The sequence below is a fragment of the Caloenas nicobarica genome, chromosome 2, assembly GCF_036013445.1.
Source record: "Caloenas nicobarica isolate bCalNic1 chromosome 2, bCalNic1.hap1, whole genome shotgun sequence".
Lineage (NCBI taxonomy): Eukaryota > Metazoa > Chordata > Aves > Columbiformes > Columbidae > Caloenas > Caloenas nicobarica.
This window is the reverse complement of record NC_088246.1, coordinates 71,518,543-71,539,152: the sequence shown is the minus strand read 5'-3', so window position 1 is coordinate 71,539,152 and position 20,610 is coordinate 71,518,543. Positions and strand designations below refer to the sequence as shown.

Below are 20,610 nucleotides of genomic sequence, written 5' to 3'. Positions count from 1 at the left end.
GTTCTGGAAGGTCAAGGTCTTTCCAGACGTTGGAGAGGAGGGTGCCTTCTTCAGTGCAGGGCTGGGTTGTTTCCCATTCTGAGTGTGGTGAGTGTTATTGTTTTTAAAGCACAAATAATTATTTTAGTGTTAACTTTCATTATACTATTATGTCAAAAACCACCTTTGCAAATGTATCACAGGGAAAAAAATATCTAAGATGGGCTAGATTGTGCTTTTGGAATCACGCTCTACAGGAAGAGTGGAATTTCTTCAGATAAGATGATGCATTTCAGAGGGAGGTTATTCTCATGGACTTTCAGCCTTAGAGTGATCAGCTAGCACATTTATCTGAGACTCCAGCCATTGCAAGGGGGAATTTTGGAAATGTGAGGGGTTTGCTATGACCATCATAGTGCAGAGAATTGCACAGTTACATTAGATCTGTGAAGAGGAAGAGTAAGGCAAGTAAAATGAGAGGATAAAAATTCTCTAGATGTGCTGTGGAAGAGAAGACATGTTCCTGTCTTTGTTTTGAATTTGAGACATTATCTTCTGCCTCTCTTTCAAAAGCCACCCTCAGTGGTTTAAAACTGTAGGTGAACATGTGACAATTGTGTGATGCCTTTGTGCCTTCTGGATCTCCACTTCAGTCCGCACGCTTAGGGATCTGGAGTTTTCTGTTGGAGTGCAGCATCGAGTGACATCTCTTCCTTTACAGGGGAGAAAAATCAGAAGGCGGTCGTCTTTTGGGCCTCTTTGTAGAAGTTTCTGCTGCTGTTTAAGACAGTGTAGCTTGTGTACTGAATACAGAGTTGTGGGTTTGGAAACTTTGAGTTCCCCTCTGCAGTGGTTTTTTTGTTTGTTGTGTTTGTTTGTTTGTTTGTTTTTTGTCACGGCATAGTTTTGAACATGTCTGTCTTTGGGATTTGATGATGAATCATTCTGATAAATTCCAGCCTTGCATCACTTGACAGTGATCATTGACTTGTGTGGTGCTAACTTTGGCTGAGTTACTCATGCCACCAGAAATTATTTTTGTAGTTTTAGTTGAGTACACCACCTTTCATTTACATCTGAAATAGGCTGTGTTGCTGTATTGTATGGACTGCAGTTGCTGTTTAAATGTCATTTGTTCAATTTGCCCTTAAAATCATAAAGATGAATATTGTTTATATTCTCAGATTGAGTATGACTGAAATTAACATGTAGTTTGATGTTACTTTGCTGTTACACTTGTCTGCTTTGTAATTTAGTGAGAATTTAAGAGTTTCTTAGAAAGTTCATGTTCACTTTATCATTTCAGCAGGATGATTAACTACTTTGCTTATTTCTCAGGGAGTTCAGTGCCTGTGACCAGTAGCAGTGTTTCTGCGTTTTCTGCTCCTTCTGGAGGATTCTTGGATTTAGACAAATTCAAGAAGCCCGAAGGAAGCTGGGATTGTGAGGTCTGCTTGGTCGAAAACAAAGCAGAAGCCACAAAATGTATAGCCTGTGAAAGTGCAAAGCCAGGCACCAAAGCAGAGCTCAAAGGTAATACTTAATGGGAAAAGCAAGCGTGTACATTCTGCAGTTTTCCCTTCCCTTCCCTTCCCTTCCCTTCCCTTCCCTTCCCTTCCCTTCCCTTCCCTTCCCTTCCCTTCCCTTCCCTTCCCTTCCCTTCCCTTCCCTTCCCTTCCCTTCCCTTCCCTTCCCTTCCCTTCCCTTCCCTTCCCTTCCCTTCCCTTCCCTTCCCTTCCCTTCCCTTCCCTTCCCTTCCCTTCCCTTCCCTTCCCTTCCCTTCCCTTCCCTTCCCTTCCCTTCCCTTCCCTTCCCTTCCCTTCCCTTCCCTTCCCTTCCCTTCCCTTCCCTTCCCTTCCCTTCCCTTCCCTTCCCTTCCCTTCCCTTCCCCATTATTTTTCCTTTGAGGTATGCCAAAATTGTTCAGTTTTCCTCTAGGAAAAGTAACGTGCCTATGTTTCCATACCCTGTGCCCAGAAAAAGATTATGCTTTTTAGAGAAGAGCTAGCATTGATGTCATAGTTGTTCTTTACAAGCTTTATGTGTTGTTCATTTGGAGTTTAGACTTTCATATAAGTTAGCAGCATACTTTTCAAAGCCAGGTGGTGGGCAGAAGAATACTATTGCAAAAAGGTGTATATAGAGAGGAAGTGTAGAGTTTTCTTATTTGGTTGGTTGGTTGGTTTGTTTTAAACAGTTTCGACTGTGAGAAGCTCAGGACTAGAATCCCGGCTGTGTAGCTAAAGCCTACATGTATTACATCATATATTGCAAACTTAACATTGTTACTTATTTCTGCAGGTTTTGGTACTGCTGCTGTGTCCACTAATGCTGCCATGCCATCATTTGCATTTGGTGTCCAGTCACCCTCCTCTGAATCTTCTCATACATTAGGTAGCACAGGAAATTTTAAATTTGGAGATCACGGGAGCTTCAAGTTCGGCATTGCATCTGAATCTGCATCCTCCAACACTGTGACTGGGGGATTTAAGTTTCCTACTAGTTCAGCGGACTTCAAGTTTGGAGTTTCTTCCTCAGACTCTAAATCGGAAGACAGTAAAAAAGAAGGTAAAAGTAACAGTTTTACCTTTGGACTTCCATCTACAAGTCAGGCTCCTTCAACATTTCAGTTTGGGACAGCAAGCCTGGGACAGCCGGAAAAGAAAGAGGAACCAGCTTTGGGAGGCTTTGGTTTTGGCACGACTTCTACTTCTTCCATAGCTATCAATGAGAATAAAACCGGAGTCGGTGGCTTCACTTTCGGAACTGTGGCAGAAAAGGAGGTAGCATCGCCTGCTCTTGCATTTAAGAAGTCAGATGAAAAAAAGGATGAAACCCTTTCAACAAAGGGAGGCTTCTCTTTTGGCATTGTGGAGGCTGCACCTGCCTCACAGTTTGTTTTGGGAAGGACAGAAGAGAAGCAGGACTCTGTCACTTCTGCTGCTCCATTAGCATTTAGAAAGAAAGCTGACAATGAAGAGCAAAAGGCACAACCGATCTTTTCAGCTGGGATGGCTGAGCATACCAAAGAGGAGAGCACAGCAAAGCCTATTTTCAATTTTAGCTTCGCTAAACCATCGGAGAAGGAAAGTGAGCAGGCAAAGCCGACTTTTGCATTTGGGGCACAAACCAGTAATTCAGGTAAACAAAACATCTCTTGTCTTCACTTGTCAGCTCGTGTCCATCAAATAATACCTCTGAAGCCACATTGGACAACTTCTGTGGGATTTGATCTGTTCCTGTATTAGAGCTTTAGAAAAGGTTTAATTGCTGCCTGCAGCCTGTCTTTAGTTCTGATTGTTGGTGTGTAGACAATATGTACCAAGTCGTTTTTACCTCAGGGGAGATTTAGGTTGGATATAATTAATAGGAAAAGGTTCTTCCCCCAGCGGGTGGTGGAGCACTGGAACAGGCTCCCCAGGGAGGTGTCACGGCCCCAAGCCTGACAGTGTTCAAGAAGAGACTGGACAAGGCCTCAGACACACGGTGTGAACTGTGGGGTTGTCCTGTGCAGGGACGGGAGTTGGACTTGATGATCCTTGTGGGTCCGTTCCAACTCAGGACATTCTATGATTTCAGTGAGTTTTAACACTAGGTTTAGACAAGAAAACTGCCACACCTTAAGGAACCTGTATCGCTTCTTGTATGAGTGCAGAAGTTGTATTGTCTCGGTGGTAGCAGCACAGCTGTAGTATGGTGCAGTATAGAGGCCTCACACTGGCGCTGCTTTCCACAGTGAAAGTGGATGAGAGAGGGACTGTCTTATGCCCATGTACCTGCAGCTGTGCTGCAGGGTGGCCTGCTGTTTCTCCACTGCTACAAAGGGATAAAAATCACTTCACAGATATTACACAGTTCTGTATTGCTTTAATTTGTTGAAACTCTGGAGTTCTTCAGTGGTGATCACTGTGCGGAAAAATTGTAGTTGTTAAATTCCATTTGTATGACATAGCAACTGTGTTTTAGAGAACAGAATTAGTTCCTAACTTCTGAAGTGATATGGAAAAGGACAGCAGTAAGTAACCTTGAATAAAAGCAATACATAGGGTTATACTGGGTTTAATCAGTATTCTTAGGTTGAACTGCTACAGAACAGGCAGGTTTTTGGAGGACTGTGGGCTTTGGGGAGGGGAGATAGGTGGGTGGGTGGATGGATAGGGGGTGTTGAGGTTGGATTTGTTTTGGTTTTTACCTGCCAGATAAAGTTCTGGAGTTTGGTTGAGTAACAGAAATTTGATGAAGCACCCTGTGCAAAAAGGAAATCTTAACTAGTGTTCTGAAGAATGGTATAGTCATTTAAAAATTGCATATATGAAAAGGGGTCATAACTGCTGGAAAAAAAAGATAGTAGGAAATTGGAAACAAAATCACAAATCAATAATGAGAATTAGACCAGCAGCTTAGGGAAAGTGGAAGAATGACTTTAACAGACAGCTCTGTTCTAAGCTTGTAAAACTGCACTCATTACTTTATAAAAATGGTCTTAATGGAGGGTTGTTCTCTGCTCCTAAAAGCAGGTCTTGCAGGTGCTTAAGTACAATGATCTCAAGCTTGGGAGAGTTAGGAGGCTGGTAAACTTTGCTTGACTTAAAGCTGTATGCACAGGGCTGTATTTTTGAACAAGCTACAAATGCACCTCTATGGCTGTGTTTTTCAACACTGCCCTTGAGCAAAGCCATAAAACTTACAGGTGATCGATGTTGTTCTTCTAAGAACATCTGAAACATTTTTGTTCAAAGATCAGAAGTACCGGTTAAGACTGGTTCAGGTAATGACAGCCAGTGCTTAGTGTTTATAAGCGCTGAAGCCTAGATAGACTGCAACGGTGTCCTCGTTCTTCACAATTCTTCCATTCCTTTAATTATAGATGGCAGCAATCAGCACATTAAATCTGGATCTTACATAAGTGACAGTAGCTGGCATAGTAGCAGAGGTGTCATTCAGGACTGCTCTTTGTACAGTGATTAAAACAGGAGTCTACTTGCTGTGCTTCGTTTGGCATTTCTGTTGTGGTTTATGTACTGCTCTTCCTTCCAGATCAAGGAGCAGCAAAGCCATCCTTCAGCTTCTTGAGCTCAAGTTCCTCCAGCACTGTCGTACCCACCACTTCAGCCAACAGCAGCAGCGTGTTTGGCAGCGCCATCTCTTCCTCAAATCCTCAGCCTGTTCCCGCTCCCTTCGTGTTCGGACAACCCAGCAACACTGTGAGCAGCTCTGTTTTTGGCAATTCTGCAGACTCTGCAGCATCCCAGTCATTTGGCTTCTCTCAAGAAAACAAACCAGCAACCACATCTTCCAGCACCGGCACAGGGTCATTTCTCTTTGGTTCGGGAGCCAGCAGTACCAATACATCGAATTCAGGCTTTAACTTTGGAGCTACAACCACATCAAGTTCAACAGGTACATTTTAAATAGATGCTCTTCTCGGTTTTGCCATTACATAGTGGATCATACCGTTTCGTGGATATTTTACTTTGGAGAATGTGTAGGCCAAATGTATGGAAGTAGAGAAAAATATCGAGTATTTATACTCAACAATATAAATTTGGGCTCAGTTTTTCATAGTCTGGGAAATACAGTTTAGCAATGAACGGGCAGCAGTGTTGTTTTATGCAAAGCACAACTCTTTACTGGATTTCAGTTCAAATAGGAACTTTTCCTCATAAGAGCAATAGTTCCTCTCTTCTCACTGTCAGTCCAGTGCTTACAGTTAGTAGTCAATGAATTGCAACTTTCCTGCCTTTTCTCTCCCATACCTAAAACTCTCAAGTGTTGTAAATAATGTCAAGATTTGCAAAATCCTTCCTTCACAAGTATATCGGAAGACAGTACCTTACACACAATTGCTGCTGCTTTAGGATTGGTTTCTAATAAGCATTATGGCCAGTGTTTGTTAATTTTCTAGCAGTCTGAAGAAGGCAGAGATAAAAATCTAAAGTTTCCTCACATTTTATGTTCGCTACTCCACTGCATGAATTTAGCAGTATGACACAAGACTAAATCTGCTAAATCATGTGTTTCCCTGCTAGCCTAACAGTATGTTGGAAATAAAATTGAACCTGTGAGGAAGAGACTTCATCTAGTTTGATGTGATCGCTTAGCCTTGTCATTCACAGAAATTAAATTTGCACACTTTTTTTTGTGTATCAGAGACAAAAACAGTGCTGAATTACAACAACCAGCAGATCTATTTAACCTTACAAATCAGTAATTTTCAGTGTCATTTCGTTAGTAGGCGATGCCTTATTTCAAACATCTCAAAGGATTTCTTTCTAATGCAGAAGTCTGGATTAACTTTTACCAGTTATCTGTTCTGTTCTTGGAAAGAAAAGCAGTCAGCCATTCCAAGTTATGGTGCAATAGAGGGTATTTTCTGTTGCATGAAGACTGCTTAAATTGCATTAATAGCACTGTTTAAAATGTCCCATTTTGCGTAGTAGATCTGCTGTGTATGTCCGGAGTCACTGTTCAGTCACGTATTTTCGTTTCACTATTTCTGCTGGCTGTGCAGAACCAAAGCAGCTAAACAAACGAGCTGGTTGTCTGTTGATGTTACACAGAGAAATAACTCTGCTGAACAAAGTTTTTCAGTACAGAGAGATCACTGCAAGCGTGATTAGGCCTCCAGAAGTTGATAATGGTAAACACTTGGGCAGGGAGGGGTGCAGTTGCTGACAAGGAAGATTCGTGTTCTCCTAGTGAATCAGGAGCTGCATTTTGCATGTTTGAAAAATACAATTTGAATCAGTATTCTCTGTGCATGATAGAAACGGCTTTTAGTAAATACAAATTAAAATGTGTTATTTGTGGAAATCTGTTTCTAGAACATGAATGTTAACATAGTAATATGACTCTAGACAACCAATGTATCTGATATTTAATTTTGTCTGACACTCATAAACTTGGCATTTCTCATGGTACTTACAAGAAAAGGTGCAATTCCTGTTGTGGCTGATGTAGTATTCACTTTATAGAATCACACAATTAGTTTGAAATTAAGATGAGAGTATTCAGCTACCAGACTTAGGAAACATGAGGTTTTAGAACCTTTGTTTCTGGATTCATCCTCGTTGCGGCGGGGGGGAAAATCCTGTGTATCCTGATATTTCTCTTCTGTTTCCCAAGGGTCATCCTCTTCGTTTCTGTTTGGCTCTGGGCCTCCAGCACCGGCTGCCGGCCCGGCATTTGGCACCAGTCAGGCACCGGCATTTGGCCAGAGTCAAGGGTCCAGCCAGCCGAGCGCTCCGAGTTTTGGATCGCTGTCGACGCCATTGTTTTCAGCCGGCGCTCAGCCTGCTCCTCCTGCCTTCGGCTCGGTGACAAGCAGCACTCAGCCCTCGCTGTTTGGACAGCAAGCGACCCAACAGCCGGGTTTTGGCTCCGGTGCCCCCAGTGCTGGTGAGTGCTGACCAACCTCTTCCCTTTTGGTCTCACAGATTATATTTTTGTTTGAGTTCTTCATGAAGTGCACCTTAAGTTATATGGAGAAGACCTTCTGCCTTGCGTACATATTTAAGAATTACCCTCCATAAAAATAATGGCTACAGGGTTAAGTTATTTGTGTCTCACTCCTGACTGTGGAGGATGTGGCAAAGGTCTGCCAGCCTCACAGTAAGCCTCCTCCACAAGAGGCTTGGCACACACCGAGGTTGCAACCCTACCACTAAATCCTGGGGTTTGTTTTCTTGAGAGATCTAGAGATGAAAAGGAAGTGTTGAAACCCATGGAGTATTCACTGGTAAGACTGTATGAACCAGAATGGGAGAAGCACTGAAAAATGCTTATTTTTGGATTTGTTAGAGTAGTTCTTAGTTATCTGACTTCATTAACAGGCTTTAGCAATTTATTTGGATTGGGGTCTTTGTTGTGTAAGAATGTGGTCAGAATTATTTTTAAGCACTTATGGGTTAAGGCTTTAAGTAAAGTTCTTTTTACTAATGAGTACTGGGGGAAGGGAGCAGGGAAGGATCCTTACTATTTAAGTGTAAGAAAGACTTGTTCCACACTAGTAATTATTAAAAAAGAAACATGCTGCCAGAACCATACATATTTGATACCGTCACATCAAATCCTTAAAGAGAGAGGTGTGCTCTTTTCATCTTAGAAGTTTAACCTCCAGAAGTTTAGCCTCCATTAAAAGTAACTGATATTTTCGTACCAATCAGTAGATTAGTTGGCACACCACGTTACTCAGTCTTGCACTAATCAGGCAGCAGTTTAAAGATAAAAATCTCCCTGGGTTGTCTGTGCTGTGTTAGCACATTAAATGAAATCAAGTCCCCAGGTCGACTGAGTGAACACAGGAAAGTTTACTTAAATACAAATCTACATGATTCAATACTATAATTTAAGACTTTACTAATAAAATTCCGTATGCACAGGTGTAAACTTAATGGTGGTACAGAAGTTAGCAAACAATTCATTATCAGCATGCCAGCAGTGTTACACTAAGAATCCCTTTATGATTCTCTACTGAAGTGAATTTTTCTGTGTACTGTTCCTGTTGTAATCTGGCACTTGTGGTGCCAACTTTGTTGTCTTGGGTGACCTGTAAAAAAATTCATTAAAGACAATGGGAAGAACATGAGGATTTTGTTGGAAAGGATGACATCAAATTTCAGCTTTCTTAATCCCTTTTGCTTCCACTCCATCTTCCCAGGTTCTGTATTCCAGTTTGGAAGTAACTTTCCAAATAGCCCCAGAGTATTTACTTTTGGTGCAAATCTTCCTGCACCCGTAGCACCGGCACAGCCTTCTGGCTCTTCAGGATTTTTGTTCAGCCAGCCTCCAGGATTTACAGTGGGGTAAGAGACTGTATCAGAATTTCACTTGAGCTTCGGGTAGTATCAGTGGACGGTGTTCAGCCTCTGCTGCTGTTAAATCATGAAGTGTTCAGATGAACCTTGGAGTTTGACGCTAAATTTGGCGTCCTTCCGTGTATTAACCTGACTGGCTAACTAAGCAGCGGTATCTGGAAAGGAGCCTAGTTGTCAGAAATACCACACATCAACGGATGTGAAATGGTCTTGTTCTCGAAAGGTAAAATCCGTATCTAGCCATTATGCTGCTGCTTCCCTTCTGAATAAGAGAGATTTAATTGCTTTTGGTTTCTGGAACTCTCTTCCTCCTGTTCATCATATGCCATTTGTTGCCAGCTGGTAACTAGTGAGACAAGACTATGAAACGGTTGTTCTGGAGTATCTACTCAGTGCTGCTACTGAATTTTCAGCTACACTGTCCTAAACTCTGAACTACTAATTTCTTTTGATAGGACTAATGGGAAAAATGTTTTCTCTGCCTCTGGATCTTCGGTTTCTGGTCGGAAGATAAAGACTGCAGTTAGACGTAGAAAATAACCGCCTGATTGGTAAAGCAACTTTCGAAGCAGCTGCTACCCTGCATTGTTCAGTTGTTGGGATCGTACCTCATGCTGGGTTAGCTCAAGTCAGATCTGCCTAAAGGAATATAAAACTCTGCCGCCCTTTCCTTCCCTGCCCTCTCCCCAGTTAGATTTTTTTTTTTTTTTGGTAACGAATAAAGTTGGCAACAGGGCCGTTCTCAAGCAAAACTATTTTAGAACTCCAGCAAGTTCCTCCTCTCACTGACTCGGCATGGTCTGGCTGTAGCCGTGAGTAGAGCCTGCGCAGTGAATGGCTTGTACAATACCTCTTCATCGGCACCACTATGTGCGCTCATCTGCGTTTACTGACGCCTCGAAATTGTAATTATATCAGCGAGGGATGCTGTATAGAGTAGAGAATGTTGATACTGAATGATTTCTATGCTGAGTTTGTGCTGGTGTATGTGTGAAGTGAGTGAGTTTGGGTGTATCGTGCACTAAAATTTTCTGATAGAGGAAGACTGATTTAAGGATGATCCATGCTAAGGACTTGTTAGATCTGTAGTTCTTCATTTAATAATTATACGCTATTTCTATATTTTCATTCTTACAGCCCTTTATCACCTGTCTCGCCTTTGTTATTTTATTATGAAACATGTGTAAATACAATTTTGTTTCTCTGTACTTTTGGCATAACAAATCTGTGAAATTGAAATCTTAATTTTGTGTGTTACGGCCATTTTTGTTTAGTATTGTCTCAGATTTTATGTAAATCCCATTATTCAAAGTTGCCTAAATCCATTTAGAAAATCTTTAAAATTGGGAATTCTTAAAGTAAGTTTATTGGCTTTTCTGATCCATTTTTGTTTGGACCAAAAACCAGTATTGTACAAAGTATTAAGTATATATTTTTATATTTACTGAAATGGACTGTGGTGACTTTGGATAATAAGGAAAAGTTTAATATTAAAGCCATGTTTATTACAGTATAATTAACATGTTAAACCATGGGATAAATGCCATCAATAAAAACTATGAAATACTGTCTGGCGTTTTGAATTCTCCATGAAGGGTGCGACCATACAAGATGATCCACTGAACCTGAGCAATGTCACGTGCTTTCTCCAACCTCTGCTTTTTGGTAGTGACACTGATGCTGATTTTACAGGATCTTAAATTAGTTAGAGGTTCCTTGTTAGGAAGGGGAGTTTTACTGTAGACTTTTAAGCTTGGAGCCATCTCAGTGTGTCGGTTGTTTGGCTGCAATGGCTGCAGCTAATTTTTATAGAGCTATTTAAAAAAGTAAAACACACCACCCTACAAATGAATTGAGTGATTTGGGGATTTTTCCACTTCTGTTCCAGTTAGAGGAGCTTCTTAGAGAACAGACACCATTCTAGTAAAATGAGAGGAAATGCTTTTGTTTGTCTGGAGACCACAGCTTAACTTTTGCTAAGCCACAGCATTCAGTTTATGGTTGAGATTTGTGCTTGCTAGAGCTAGAACTAAAAAGACATGCACAACTGCGTAAGCTTTAATTGTCTTCAGAGGTGTTGCCAGGGTATTTTCCTCACACTGCTGCCCTTCGCCCCAGTGCTGCTTGGCCCTTGTACACCTACACATGCCGGTATTATGAAATCCTTTTTTCACCACAAACTAGACTTGACAGGAGGACAAAGGCCAACTTCTGTTTTTGTGGAAGTTTTAACTTGTAGAGCTCCAATCACTATTTCTATAAATAGAACATACTCAGCAACTAGACTTTAAAACTACATGTGGAAGCTGCTGTTCAGGCACATCCTGCCACTCTAGCTGTGGAAGGATTATACACAATAGTGATTTCCAGATGTCTAAATCTGAAAAGTGCCACAAATTTCACTTTTTTTCCCTTTAGCTCTATCACCTGCCAAGTAACTCATCCTACAAACAAAAAAGCTGCATCTTCAATGCAACTTGCATAAAACTAAAACCTAGCATTTACAGCAGCATAATGTATACATATTTCCATGGACAGGTTCTCTGTTCCTGAATTATAATTTTTTTTTAACCTGCTATAGAAGGGGGTGGTATTTTTCTACAGGGTAAGAGATACTTTCCCTTATCTCAAGTGGGAGCAAAGTTTCAGCCAAGGCTGTTGTTTTTCCCTTCCTCCCCCTATCTTGTATCCTAGTTTCTAGTTCACTCCTACAGTAACTAGGAAAAAAAATTTTTGAATTCATACTGAAATTGTAAATAGGGAAGACTCACCCTAGAAGTGACTTCAGTGAGTTCTGGCAGCTTTAGCTTGGCAGGCTGATTGCCCTGCCTGAACTTTTACTTCAACGCTTAAGTCAACAGTGCAATTCTTTGAAAGAACACTTCAGCAAAGTTCTGGTTCAGCTAAACAGCTTCACTCCAAGTGGTCTAAGAAACCTCAAAAGGCTGCTTTGTTCAGGCCTGCTTATCGTCATTTATTGCTTAGACATTTTTATTTCGGTGATGCATGTCAGTAACATGGTACATTTAAGATGCCAAAGAGTAAATTATTAGTGTAAAACAACAGTAACCCTCAAAATGATGAGGTATTTTGATAGATACACTTTCTGATTATCCAGAGACTTTTAAGAAATCAGCCAAACCCTTGTCCAAAACTGAAGGTAGGGTAAGAATTTCAGCCACTGACTGACAAGTTACACCTAAGGGAAGAACAGAGAAAAACTGGGCCCTAGAAGAATTCTAAACTCTTACTCAAATTTTAATACAACATTCCCATCGCCGCTTATATTCCTTTCTCAAGATACTAACAACATGAGAATAAACATTAATATCAAAGCTATATAGTCATGCAAAATATTAGGCTTCTTTATTCAGTATTTAAGTTATTCTGAATATACAATTAGCCAGAATTATAAAATGAAAATAACCAGTATTTGTACTTTTGTAGATTTACACCCAGAACACAGTTTGTGTTTTCCGCATGCTCCTGAAACACATTCAGTTTTGCTTCATATTATATGCAAGAAACAAACAAGTGCTTTCACTCCAAAGAGATGCAAGAGTTACCTTTCATTAGCATGATCTGTACTGTTCACAGCTCCAAAATTATTTACACACACTAATTCACTAACATTGCAGTGTAACATACCCTTCCCAGAGAAAAAGCAGCTATTTTTTCACCTCTTTTTTATTAGCTTTGATACGTGAAATAAGTGATAATGCTTGAGACAATCATGCAAAAACCTTCACATTAATGTTCTGATAAAATACTTAAAGAGGTGAGGGAATATGATCTGTGAAGCAATAATAAGGGACATGATAAACACTGCTCAGCTCTTTTAACACACAGGGCAATTAACATGATTTGCCTTACTGTCTAATACTGCAGTTCTCTTCCCCTCAGAGTCTATCATATGACTTGGGCAACTGCTTGGAAAACAACTTGATTTTCTAGTTACCTGCCAACATCCAAAACTGTAGGAGTGACATTTCTTTTTAGGTGGAGTATTTCTAGGTATCTGCTTTCCACAGACTGATGAACGGAACAGCTCCTTTCTGCAGTTAATACAGTCACTTTCCTTCTCATCAGTTGGAGGTTAATACTTCAGATTTAATACGTATTGTTTCTCCCAGACTTCTTTGGCATGTATGAAAACTCCAATACTTTGAAGGTAGCTGCTGGCATCATCCTGGAGCAGAACATTACCTTCTGAATCAGTTCCCATTTCATTTGGGTAAAAGATTCTGATAGACACCTGAATTTCAGTTTCGGGGTAGTTCTTTGTTCACTGGGGGTGGGAGGGGATGTTAAAAACCAGTCTAGAAATCTCATCTTTTGTTATCATCTGACTCCATTTCTTCTTACCACAATAGTTCCTGCTACAATATCATAGGCTGTTCTGTTATGCTGGAAAAACAGCAGTGTAATGAATGCAGGAAAAAATGAAGCAATAGAAAAATTCTTGATCAAAGCTCGTATTGTGGACCTGAAATGAGAATAAAACATTCAGTGCCTTATTTTCGCCTTTCTGCTTGTATTAGTAGGCAGTTGTACTTTCAAGTTTAGCACCTCAGTTTTGCACAGCACAAAAATCGATCTCCAGAGTTCAGAGGAGATTATTTTATGGCCTAACCTGAAAAATATTGACATGATTGAATAACTGCTGTTTTATTCTTAGATCACAGAATCTAACAATAGCTCTTGCAATCCAATTATTGCAAAGGCCAATAACAAAGAAATAGTGTATTTCCTTCCAAATTGCATGCTTGCCACACTACTAACCTGCAAGCAATGTGACTGATCTAAGAGCACTTACGTTGTCATACTGACATTAGAGGATGGAATGACTAACACACGGCTGGGCGCAATTAGTACAGATGTATCACATGTCACAACTCGAAGACCAAGCAAAAACTTCCCTGGGGTTGCTCCACCTGCTCCCCAAATACAGATTATCTGTAAAAGAAAAGTTATTTCAGTTTCACACACCACCATGTTGTCAACTGGTCTAGCAAACTTGGTTTTCCTCAAAACTTCAACATAATCCAAAATACTATATAAATAGGATTTACTTTATAGGCCAATGGCGATAGGTTTTTTTTAAACATTTATTCAACAACGGACAACTATTAATTACAGATGTTAATGAGTAGTTACCTCATAGAAGCAGACTAGTAACCTGTAGATGAGAGCTACTATCATCATTTTCTGCAAATCTTCCATGGACGTATCTTCATCTATTTCTTCTATGATGTAATGCATGGCAAATTTAGAGATGTCTCTGTACAAAATAAGATTGAACTTTAAAACCATCTTTTTCCCAATACCCCTTTAATACTAGAATTCACTCCTTCAGTTCTGCTATTAGTAGAAGAACAAAAGGTTCTTGGCTACTCTGACACTAAATAAGCCATTAAAATTCAGAACACTGGATTTCCTTCTGAGTTGCTGCCTAGTTTGTGTTGTCTTTTTCATCAAGAAGCGAAACATTCTTTATTACCCCTTTCGCACAATGGTGTTCCTGGGCAGTGAGCTGCAGAAGCATTCTGAAAATTCTCACACTTCTTGAAAGATCAACAAGAGATTCTGCATGTGATCACCTAACTGTATAAATGGAAGGCATCCAAGTCTCTTCCTTACAGGAACTCTCAAGAAAAAAAAAAAAGAGTGGCACTCCTCTCCATAAACGCAAGGGAGAAGTTGCAAGTCTCGCAACTCAGCCTCCCTTTGCATGACCAGGGCTCCTCATTCTCAGTACTCTTAACTGCCCACCACACTCTTCTAGAGGCAGACGTCCTGGCATGCAGGAAGAAGTTTTTAACTTAAAGCAATTGAAATCTTCAGCTATTTGGCTTAATAAAGTTAGCAAAGCATCAATTTGGGGTCAAATGTGTATTTCCACAAGATAAACTCTACAGATTTAACATTCTCATCTGATACACCTGGAATGGGCATACCTGCAACATGAATCTAGGCAAGGACCTTTCACTCACCTCCTAAGCAGTAACTACTACTCACAGAAATGTGCAGTCTGACTTCAAAACAGTCCATCCATATTTGTACTACTTGCCCTCCTCTTTAATCAGACTTAAAGACCAAAAAAATATTAGGAATTAAGAAAAAAAAAGTGTAGCACAATCTGTATTTCCCTTCAACACAACCTTGGCCTGAAGTCTCTATCTCAAGCCTGTGAGGACATTTGTTTTTCATGACAACTGCTGAGCCCAGCCTCAAGGACACCACACCTCACGAGCATAAAAAACCCCAGAATGTTTCTCTGAAGTAACTTGTAAGCAACTTATTGGCTCTTAGAAAAGTAGTAATATTGAATATACTGTTGATTGAAAAAAAATTCCCTTTCTTTCCATCACCTTCACTGCTTTAGAGATGCAGTATACACATAGTTCTTCCCCACTGTTCCAGTACTTCATTTTGTATTATTCTCAGCCTACTAAAACCAAGATGGGAATACAAGCTGTCAGGTGAGAGTTGGAGGCTTTGGTGACTAAACAGAACTGAGAGTTTGGCATTTCAATTGAATACTTATCTGAACAAAAAACACTGATCATTTACATTGACATATTTATTGTTTTGGATTTGACTCTCTTCCACACACCTTCCAAGCAGCAGCTTAAGGTATCTGAAAGATGTTATCTGTACAGTATCAGTTTACAGTCGGTCAACATTTGGAAGGTTCTATCGCAGAAAACTTGGATTCTGAAATGTGTTTGTACAGTAACAGAATTACTGACTGCACCAAGCTCTCATCTGCTAATCAGAACAACATATTTGATTATACCAACCCAAAGCAGAAAAGCTACATGAGCTACAGAGTAAGATACCTGCAGTTAAAGAAGCAGATAAAAAAACCAGTCTTTAAGGTAAAGTATTACATCTGAGTATAAAATGTGAAATGAAGAATCTTTCAATCTAGTGTACAGCTGATACATGATGCTTAATTGTACTTTTTAAGAAACCCAACTTATGCCCAGTAAAGACTGCAGCATGGTAGCATTCCTAGCAATCTGGCTGTATTTTAAAAGTACATACATATCTGACATGTGGGATCTGAAGTAATTTTTTGTTGTTAGTGTTGTTTTGGTCACAAATCAAAAACGCAGCACCACACAAGATGCTATGAAGAAAATCAACTCCATCCCAGCCAGACCTAGTACATTTTTGAAGGCTGTTTAAAAACCAATCAACGCTTTTTCTTTGAATTTTTTAGAGGACTTTTAAAAAATGTTGCTATTGCCTCCCAAAAATAAAGACCGCAAGTCTAATCTGTCCTTAGTAGGGAGTTCGTGAGCCTACGAAGACACCTGTACAAATTTGCTGTTTCCATCGGCTGACCCAAAATCAGAAAGCGTTTAAAAGGAGGTTAACCCAGGGGCGCTTTTTCCTCCACTTTTGACAGTTACTAAGTGCCATCATATGCATAAGCATACCACATATACACATCATGACGCCTCAAAGAGCATGAAGAACTTAAAGCTGTACATAATAAAGCTTTAAATTGTTCAACTTACTTTATTCCACTGAGGTGCATAATACTTAAAACAATGGTTGCCTTTATAAAGAAGAGAATAAAAAAATCCACCATCTCTGCTATGAACCTGTGTGCCAGAGAAGGGATAATGAACTCCCGACCTGTAACAGAAAGAGTTAACATTACTCAGATTTTATTGCGCTTACACAAAGTTAACACTATCATCTAAAGAACATTTCACATTAACCTTACTGCAAGAACATTATCAACATTTTGATCTCAGCTCACATCTTCTTCGAGAAAACTTCTAAAAGTGTACGAATAGAAAATGATCTGAATTATTTACACTGAGTTATAAGAACCTTCTTCAATTAAATGAAACTCTCAGAACTCCGAGTCCCCTCGCAATTAGGATCACAGGCAAAATCCCACCCCGCTAAAGAACCAAAGTACACTGAAAATGCATCAATGTTTATGTTCTTTCATTTAGAACAGCTTTCACAGAGACAGATTTCAGTAAATCTCAGAGTTCAGATAACGGAAAATTAGATCTTGCATCTAGCACAACTTCCTATTGCCCAGCAGAAAGGCTTCTGTATGCACCAAGTACTAGCTCTCTGAAAGTAAAACACTGCCTATTTTGCCTTAAATCAGACCCAGAAACAGGAATGGATAAAAATACTAGTCATATCTGGCATAAATATTCCTACAGACATCTTCTTATAATAAAACGCAGCATGCTGCCCTACCACAAACCAGAAAATCTAACATATTTCTCCTATTTAATTGGCCGAGTGCAAATTGGGGCAAAATAAGCAGTCACAGTTACAAGCTAACGCTAACTCAGATGATTAAAGCAATGAAAATATTAAAGAGTATCTTAGGCTTCCAACGAATAGTGTTGCAAAATAATTTTAATCTGAACCCATCTACCTCTCTGTATTTCCCAAACACAACTACTAATATCAAACTACCAAGGACTCACATTGAAATTTCATTAAGAAATACCCAAGTGCTACTAAATGTAACTTGTGGAAAGTAGTGACCGCGTTTGTTAGTGTTCCTCAGAACACCAACCCCTGTGCACAGGGAAAGGGGAAAAGGAAAAAGAAAAGAAAATAGTTCCTCTCTCTAATCTCAAAAAACATCATCAAATTTCACTTAGAATAAGCCTCCACAGTTCAGCTGCTGAGACCGATAATGCCAGCCCTGGCCTCACAAGTTATGCAAGTGAAGCTGAAAGCCCACAGCACTTGGGTGCTTTTTAAATGGGTTAAGTATAATCGAGCAATGATTAGGTAAGAGCAAGTTCTTATTTAACATACTTCGGTTCATAGATCTTTCTTTCATTCCTGTTTCACTGATAACTCTGAATCGATACTATTGAGTAGCATGACTGTTATGTAAATAATACCAAGCTGGATTTAATTCTCCTTGTCAAAGTATTTCCAAGTTGTCAACTAAATTCTAATTAAAGACTCTTCAACTAAGGCAGAAGGGAGCACAGCCAGTTTCCCCAGTCCTGGCTTGAGCATACAGTGGCAGATGAAACCATTCATTTGCTCTGTTAAAAGGAACACATTCGCTGAAGTTAGTGGCCCAGTTTCATTTGAATATATTAGACTCAACAAGTGAATAAGGAAGAAGCTAAATGGTGCTAAGAAAATAAGTATTAAAACTATGTTAAACTCTGTTATATTAGGAACCCTTGGTAAGCCTTAAACTCTGGCAGATTTCCATTGCAGTGATTTGAGATGTTCCTTCTATCAGAAATCCATTATTTTGCCAGGAGCTACTATGTGTACAGCAGGGACAGCCAAATGCAACACACACCCATCTCAGCTCAAAGTCTGGGCATTAAACTAGCAATAAACATGGGTTCGCACCAGGCAGAGCAGGTGAGGCTTGAGAACACCTTCTGTTCCACTGTTCCCAGCAGAAGAGCAGTAATCTCCTCCAGTAAGGCAAGAAGGGGCAAAAGGATGTTCTTAAATCATGATGACCTTCCACAAAAAGCCTGCTACTGCCCAGAGTGATGTTAATTCTGGTGCTTTGACACCCACCTGCAGGCAGATTGAACTGGAAGAGGCAGTTACCAGTTCCACTTTTTGACATCCCAGTTTAAAATCTGTCACATTAACACAAGCTGTCACTTATTTCAGCTTACGTAAACACACGGGGCTGTGAACTGCAGTGACGTAGGGACAGACACACAACCTGCCCTGCCAAGCCTGCTGTGTGGGCAAAAATCGGCAGGAGAAAAGAAGGAGCCATAATTGCTTCAGCTGCTCCAGATACATCCATGTGCAATCTGCAGCCAAAGCACCGGCACAACAGTCTTTGTAATTGTATCGTATCACTATATCACATCAAGTTCCCTTCAGGCCTGGTGTTGCAGCAGTATTTAACATTCAGAAGAAACATGTTCAACAGCATGAAATGTTATTCCTGCCCTGAATTACTTTTAACACAGGGCATTAGTTCCTGGAGAACTAGGTTAAAAAAAAAAAAATCATCTAAGAATTTCAGTCTAGCCTTTGTCTATGTCCTCTTTTTCAGTGACTGGCAATATCTGTTTAAAAACAATCTGTAACCTAGAATCAGGGCACAATTAAAGAAAATACTGCTTTGTGTTACAACCTTATTTAAACAACATCTGCTCAAAACCACAAGAAAGAAGCGAGTTCAGAAGCTAGATTCCCTTCAAAAGGAAGAAAAGCAACTAAAAACATCTTCTCCTCGCACCCAGCCACTGAGCTTATAAATAACGTCACAGATCAGTAACACTGTACTTTGCCCTCCAGAAAGAAAGGAGATCTGGCTTTTCTCTGAAGTCCATCAGAATGTTTTGCTCTATGGTTTTCTACCATTACCCAAGGTGCTACCAAATATTCAGGGAATCTCAACCAGGTGCCCCTCAACCTGTCAAGAAATGATGTGATCAGAGCAAGTCCGTCTTACCTCCAAACAAATATAAACAGAAGCACTGCTATGTACAGTATTCAGTATTTATAGCCCTAACGGACTTTTGTTTATTTCACGTCCTGCCACCAGCTTGTTGAATGCACACACGTTTTTACTTCTTTACTTCTATTTCATTAAATAACTTTACTTGAGCACAAAAGTCCACTAAAACTGATAAAATGAGCTTATATTTCACCACTGAAACAGGTTACTTATAAAGCTAGATGTGTTACAAGCCTGTCACCACAAGAGTAAGCCCCGCAGGAAAAAAATACAGTCCTTCATATCCACGAAAACACGCCACAAACGCTAAACCTGTAAGATGTACGTACAGGTCAATCCTCCCAAACCTGCTTACGGATTAGAGTTCTGGATTTACAGGCTGGCGTTCGGGCTGTCAGCTTTCACAAGGTACAGCTACACGCCCGGCTCTGCAGCCCACCGAGGCGCGGCGACCCCCAACGTCGCGACCCCCGTCCCCCCAAACGTCCTTCTCCCGATACCGTTGCCCAGAACAGAGCCGGAGGGGCCCGTGGAGGCCGAAGGCGGCACCGTCGGGGGCGACGCCTCCGCTCCCCGCCCACCCCGCGCGGCCGCCAGCCGCCTCCCCACGGGTGACAAGGGCCAGGCCGGCCGCCTCCTTTCCTCCCCACGCGAAGCGACCGGAGGCCGGCCCCCGCCCGCCCCCACTCACCTGCCGGCCGCCCCGTCTCCCTGGGGGCGCCGCTGCCGCTGGTCCCGGCGGCGCTGCCGGAGGCCGGCCTGGGCACGGGGGCCAACCTGCCCGCCGCTGCCGGCCAGGCCGGGGCGGGGGCGGCTGCGGCGGCGTGGGGCCCCGGCCCGGCGGTGGCTGTGTGGGCCGGCGCCGGAGCGAAGAGGTAGAAGGGGTTGTAGTAGGCGGCAGCGGCGGCCGCCCCCGGCGGCGGGGAGACCGGTGGCGGCGGCGCGGGGACGCGAGGGGGGCCGGCGGCGCAGGGCGGCGCGGCGGAGGCGGCGGCGAGGAGGGCGGGCAGGCAGCCCTGCCAGCTGAGGTACCCGCAGTACGAGTCCCACAGCCACTGGTGCACACGCCGCGCGTACTCCGCCGCGCTCAGCGGCTTCGCCCCGCCGCCCTCGCCCCCAACGGCCGCCGGAGGGGAGCACGGCGCTGACGATGCAGCGGCAGCGGCGGCCTCCCCTCCGGCGACACTGTCACTTCTCTCGCTGTCGCCCTCCGCCATCGCCGCCGCCGCCGCCTCAGCGCCGGCCCGGCCCGCGCCGGCCTCCGCCGTCTCCTCCATCCCCTCTGACACTGACCGTCCGCGCTCAGCGCGCAGGCGCTGGGGAGGCGCCTGGCCTCTCCCACTTACCGCGGAGAAGCGG

General features: G+C 41.9%; 2 protein-coding genes across 4 annotated transcripts in view; one reads left to right on the top strand and one right to left on the bottom strand.

Moving 5' to 3' along the window:
• NUP153 (nucleoporin 153) overlaps nucleotides 1–10,338 on the top strand; it is a 46,147-nt gene extending 35,809 nt beyond the window's left edge. For all 3 annotated transcript variants that reach the window (XM_065627209.1, XM_065627210.1, XM_065627208.1), the window contains exons 17-22: nucleotides 1,318–1,512; nucleotides 2,281–3,120; nucleotides 5,017–5,379; nucleotides 7,105–7,377; nucleotides 8,639–8,783; nucleotides 9,251–10,338. In XM_065627209.1, the coding sequence (XP_065483281.1) occupies nucleotides 1,318–1,512; nucleotides 2,281–3,120; nucleotides 5,017–5,379; nucleotides 7,105–7,377; nucleotides 8,639–8,783; nucleotides 9,251–9,335 (1,901 nt within the window). In that variant the 3' untranslated portion in view covers nucleotides 9,336–10,338. The remainder of the gene's footprint in view (nucleotides 1–1,317; nucleotides 1,513–2,280; nucleotides 3,121–5,016; nucleotides 5,380–7,104; nucleotides 7,378–8,638; nucleotides 8,784–9,250) is intronic.
• On the bottom strand, nucleotides 8,732–20,561 carry FAM8A1 (family with sequence similarity 8 member A1). The gene is made up of 5 exons (XM_065627211.1): nucleotides 19,943–20,561; nucleotides 16,325–16,445; nucleotides 13,953–14,076; nucleotides 13,612–13,751; nucleotides 8,732–13,281 (listed from the first exon to the last, which is right to left on the bottom strand). Exons 1-5 carry the CDS (start codon nucleotides 20,526–20,528, stop codon nucleotides 13,137–13,139), a joined length of 1,116 nt encoding a protein of 371 aa, XP_065483283.1. The 5' UTR covers nucleotides 20,529–20,561; the 3' UTR covers nucleotides 8,732–13,136.
• Nucleotides 20,562–20,610: the final 49 nt, after the last annotated feature.

Bases quoted from the DNA above. Each gene is read 5' to 3' on its own strand.
- FAM8A1 (XM_065627211.1), bottom strand. From the start codon at position 20,528: ATGGAGGAGACGGCGGAGGCCGGCGCGGGCCGGGCCGGCGCTGAGGCG. The intron at 16,446-19,942 runs GTGAGTGGGGGC...TTTCTGTTACAG, and splicing joins GGAGACGGGGCGGCCGGCAG to GTCGGGAGTTCATTATCCCT. The intron at 14,077-16,324 runs GTAAGTTGAACA...TATTTTGTACAG, and splicing joins ATGCACCTCAGTGGAATAAA to AGACATCTCTAAATTTGCCA.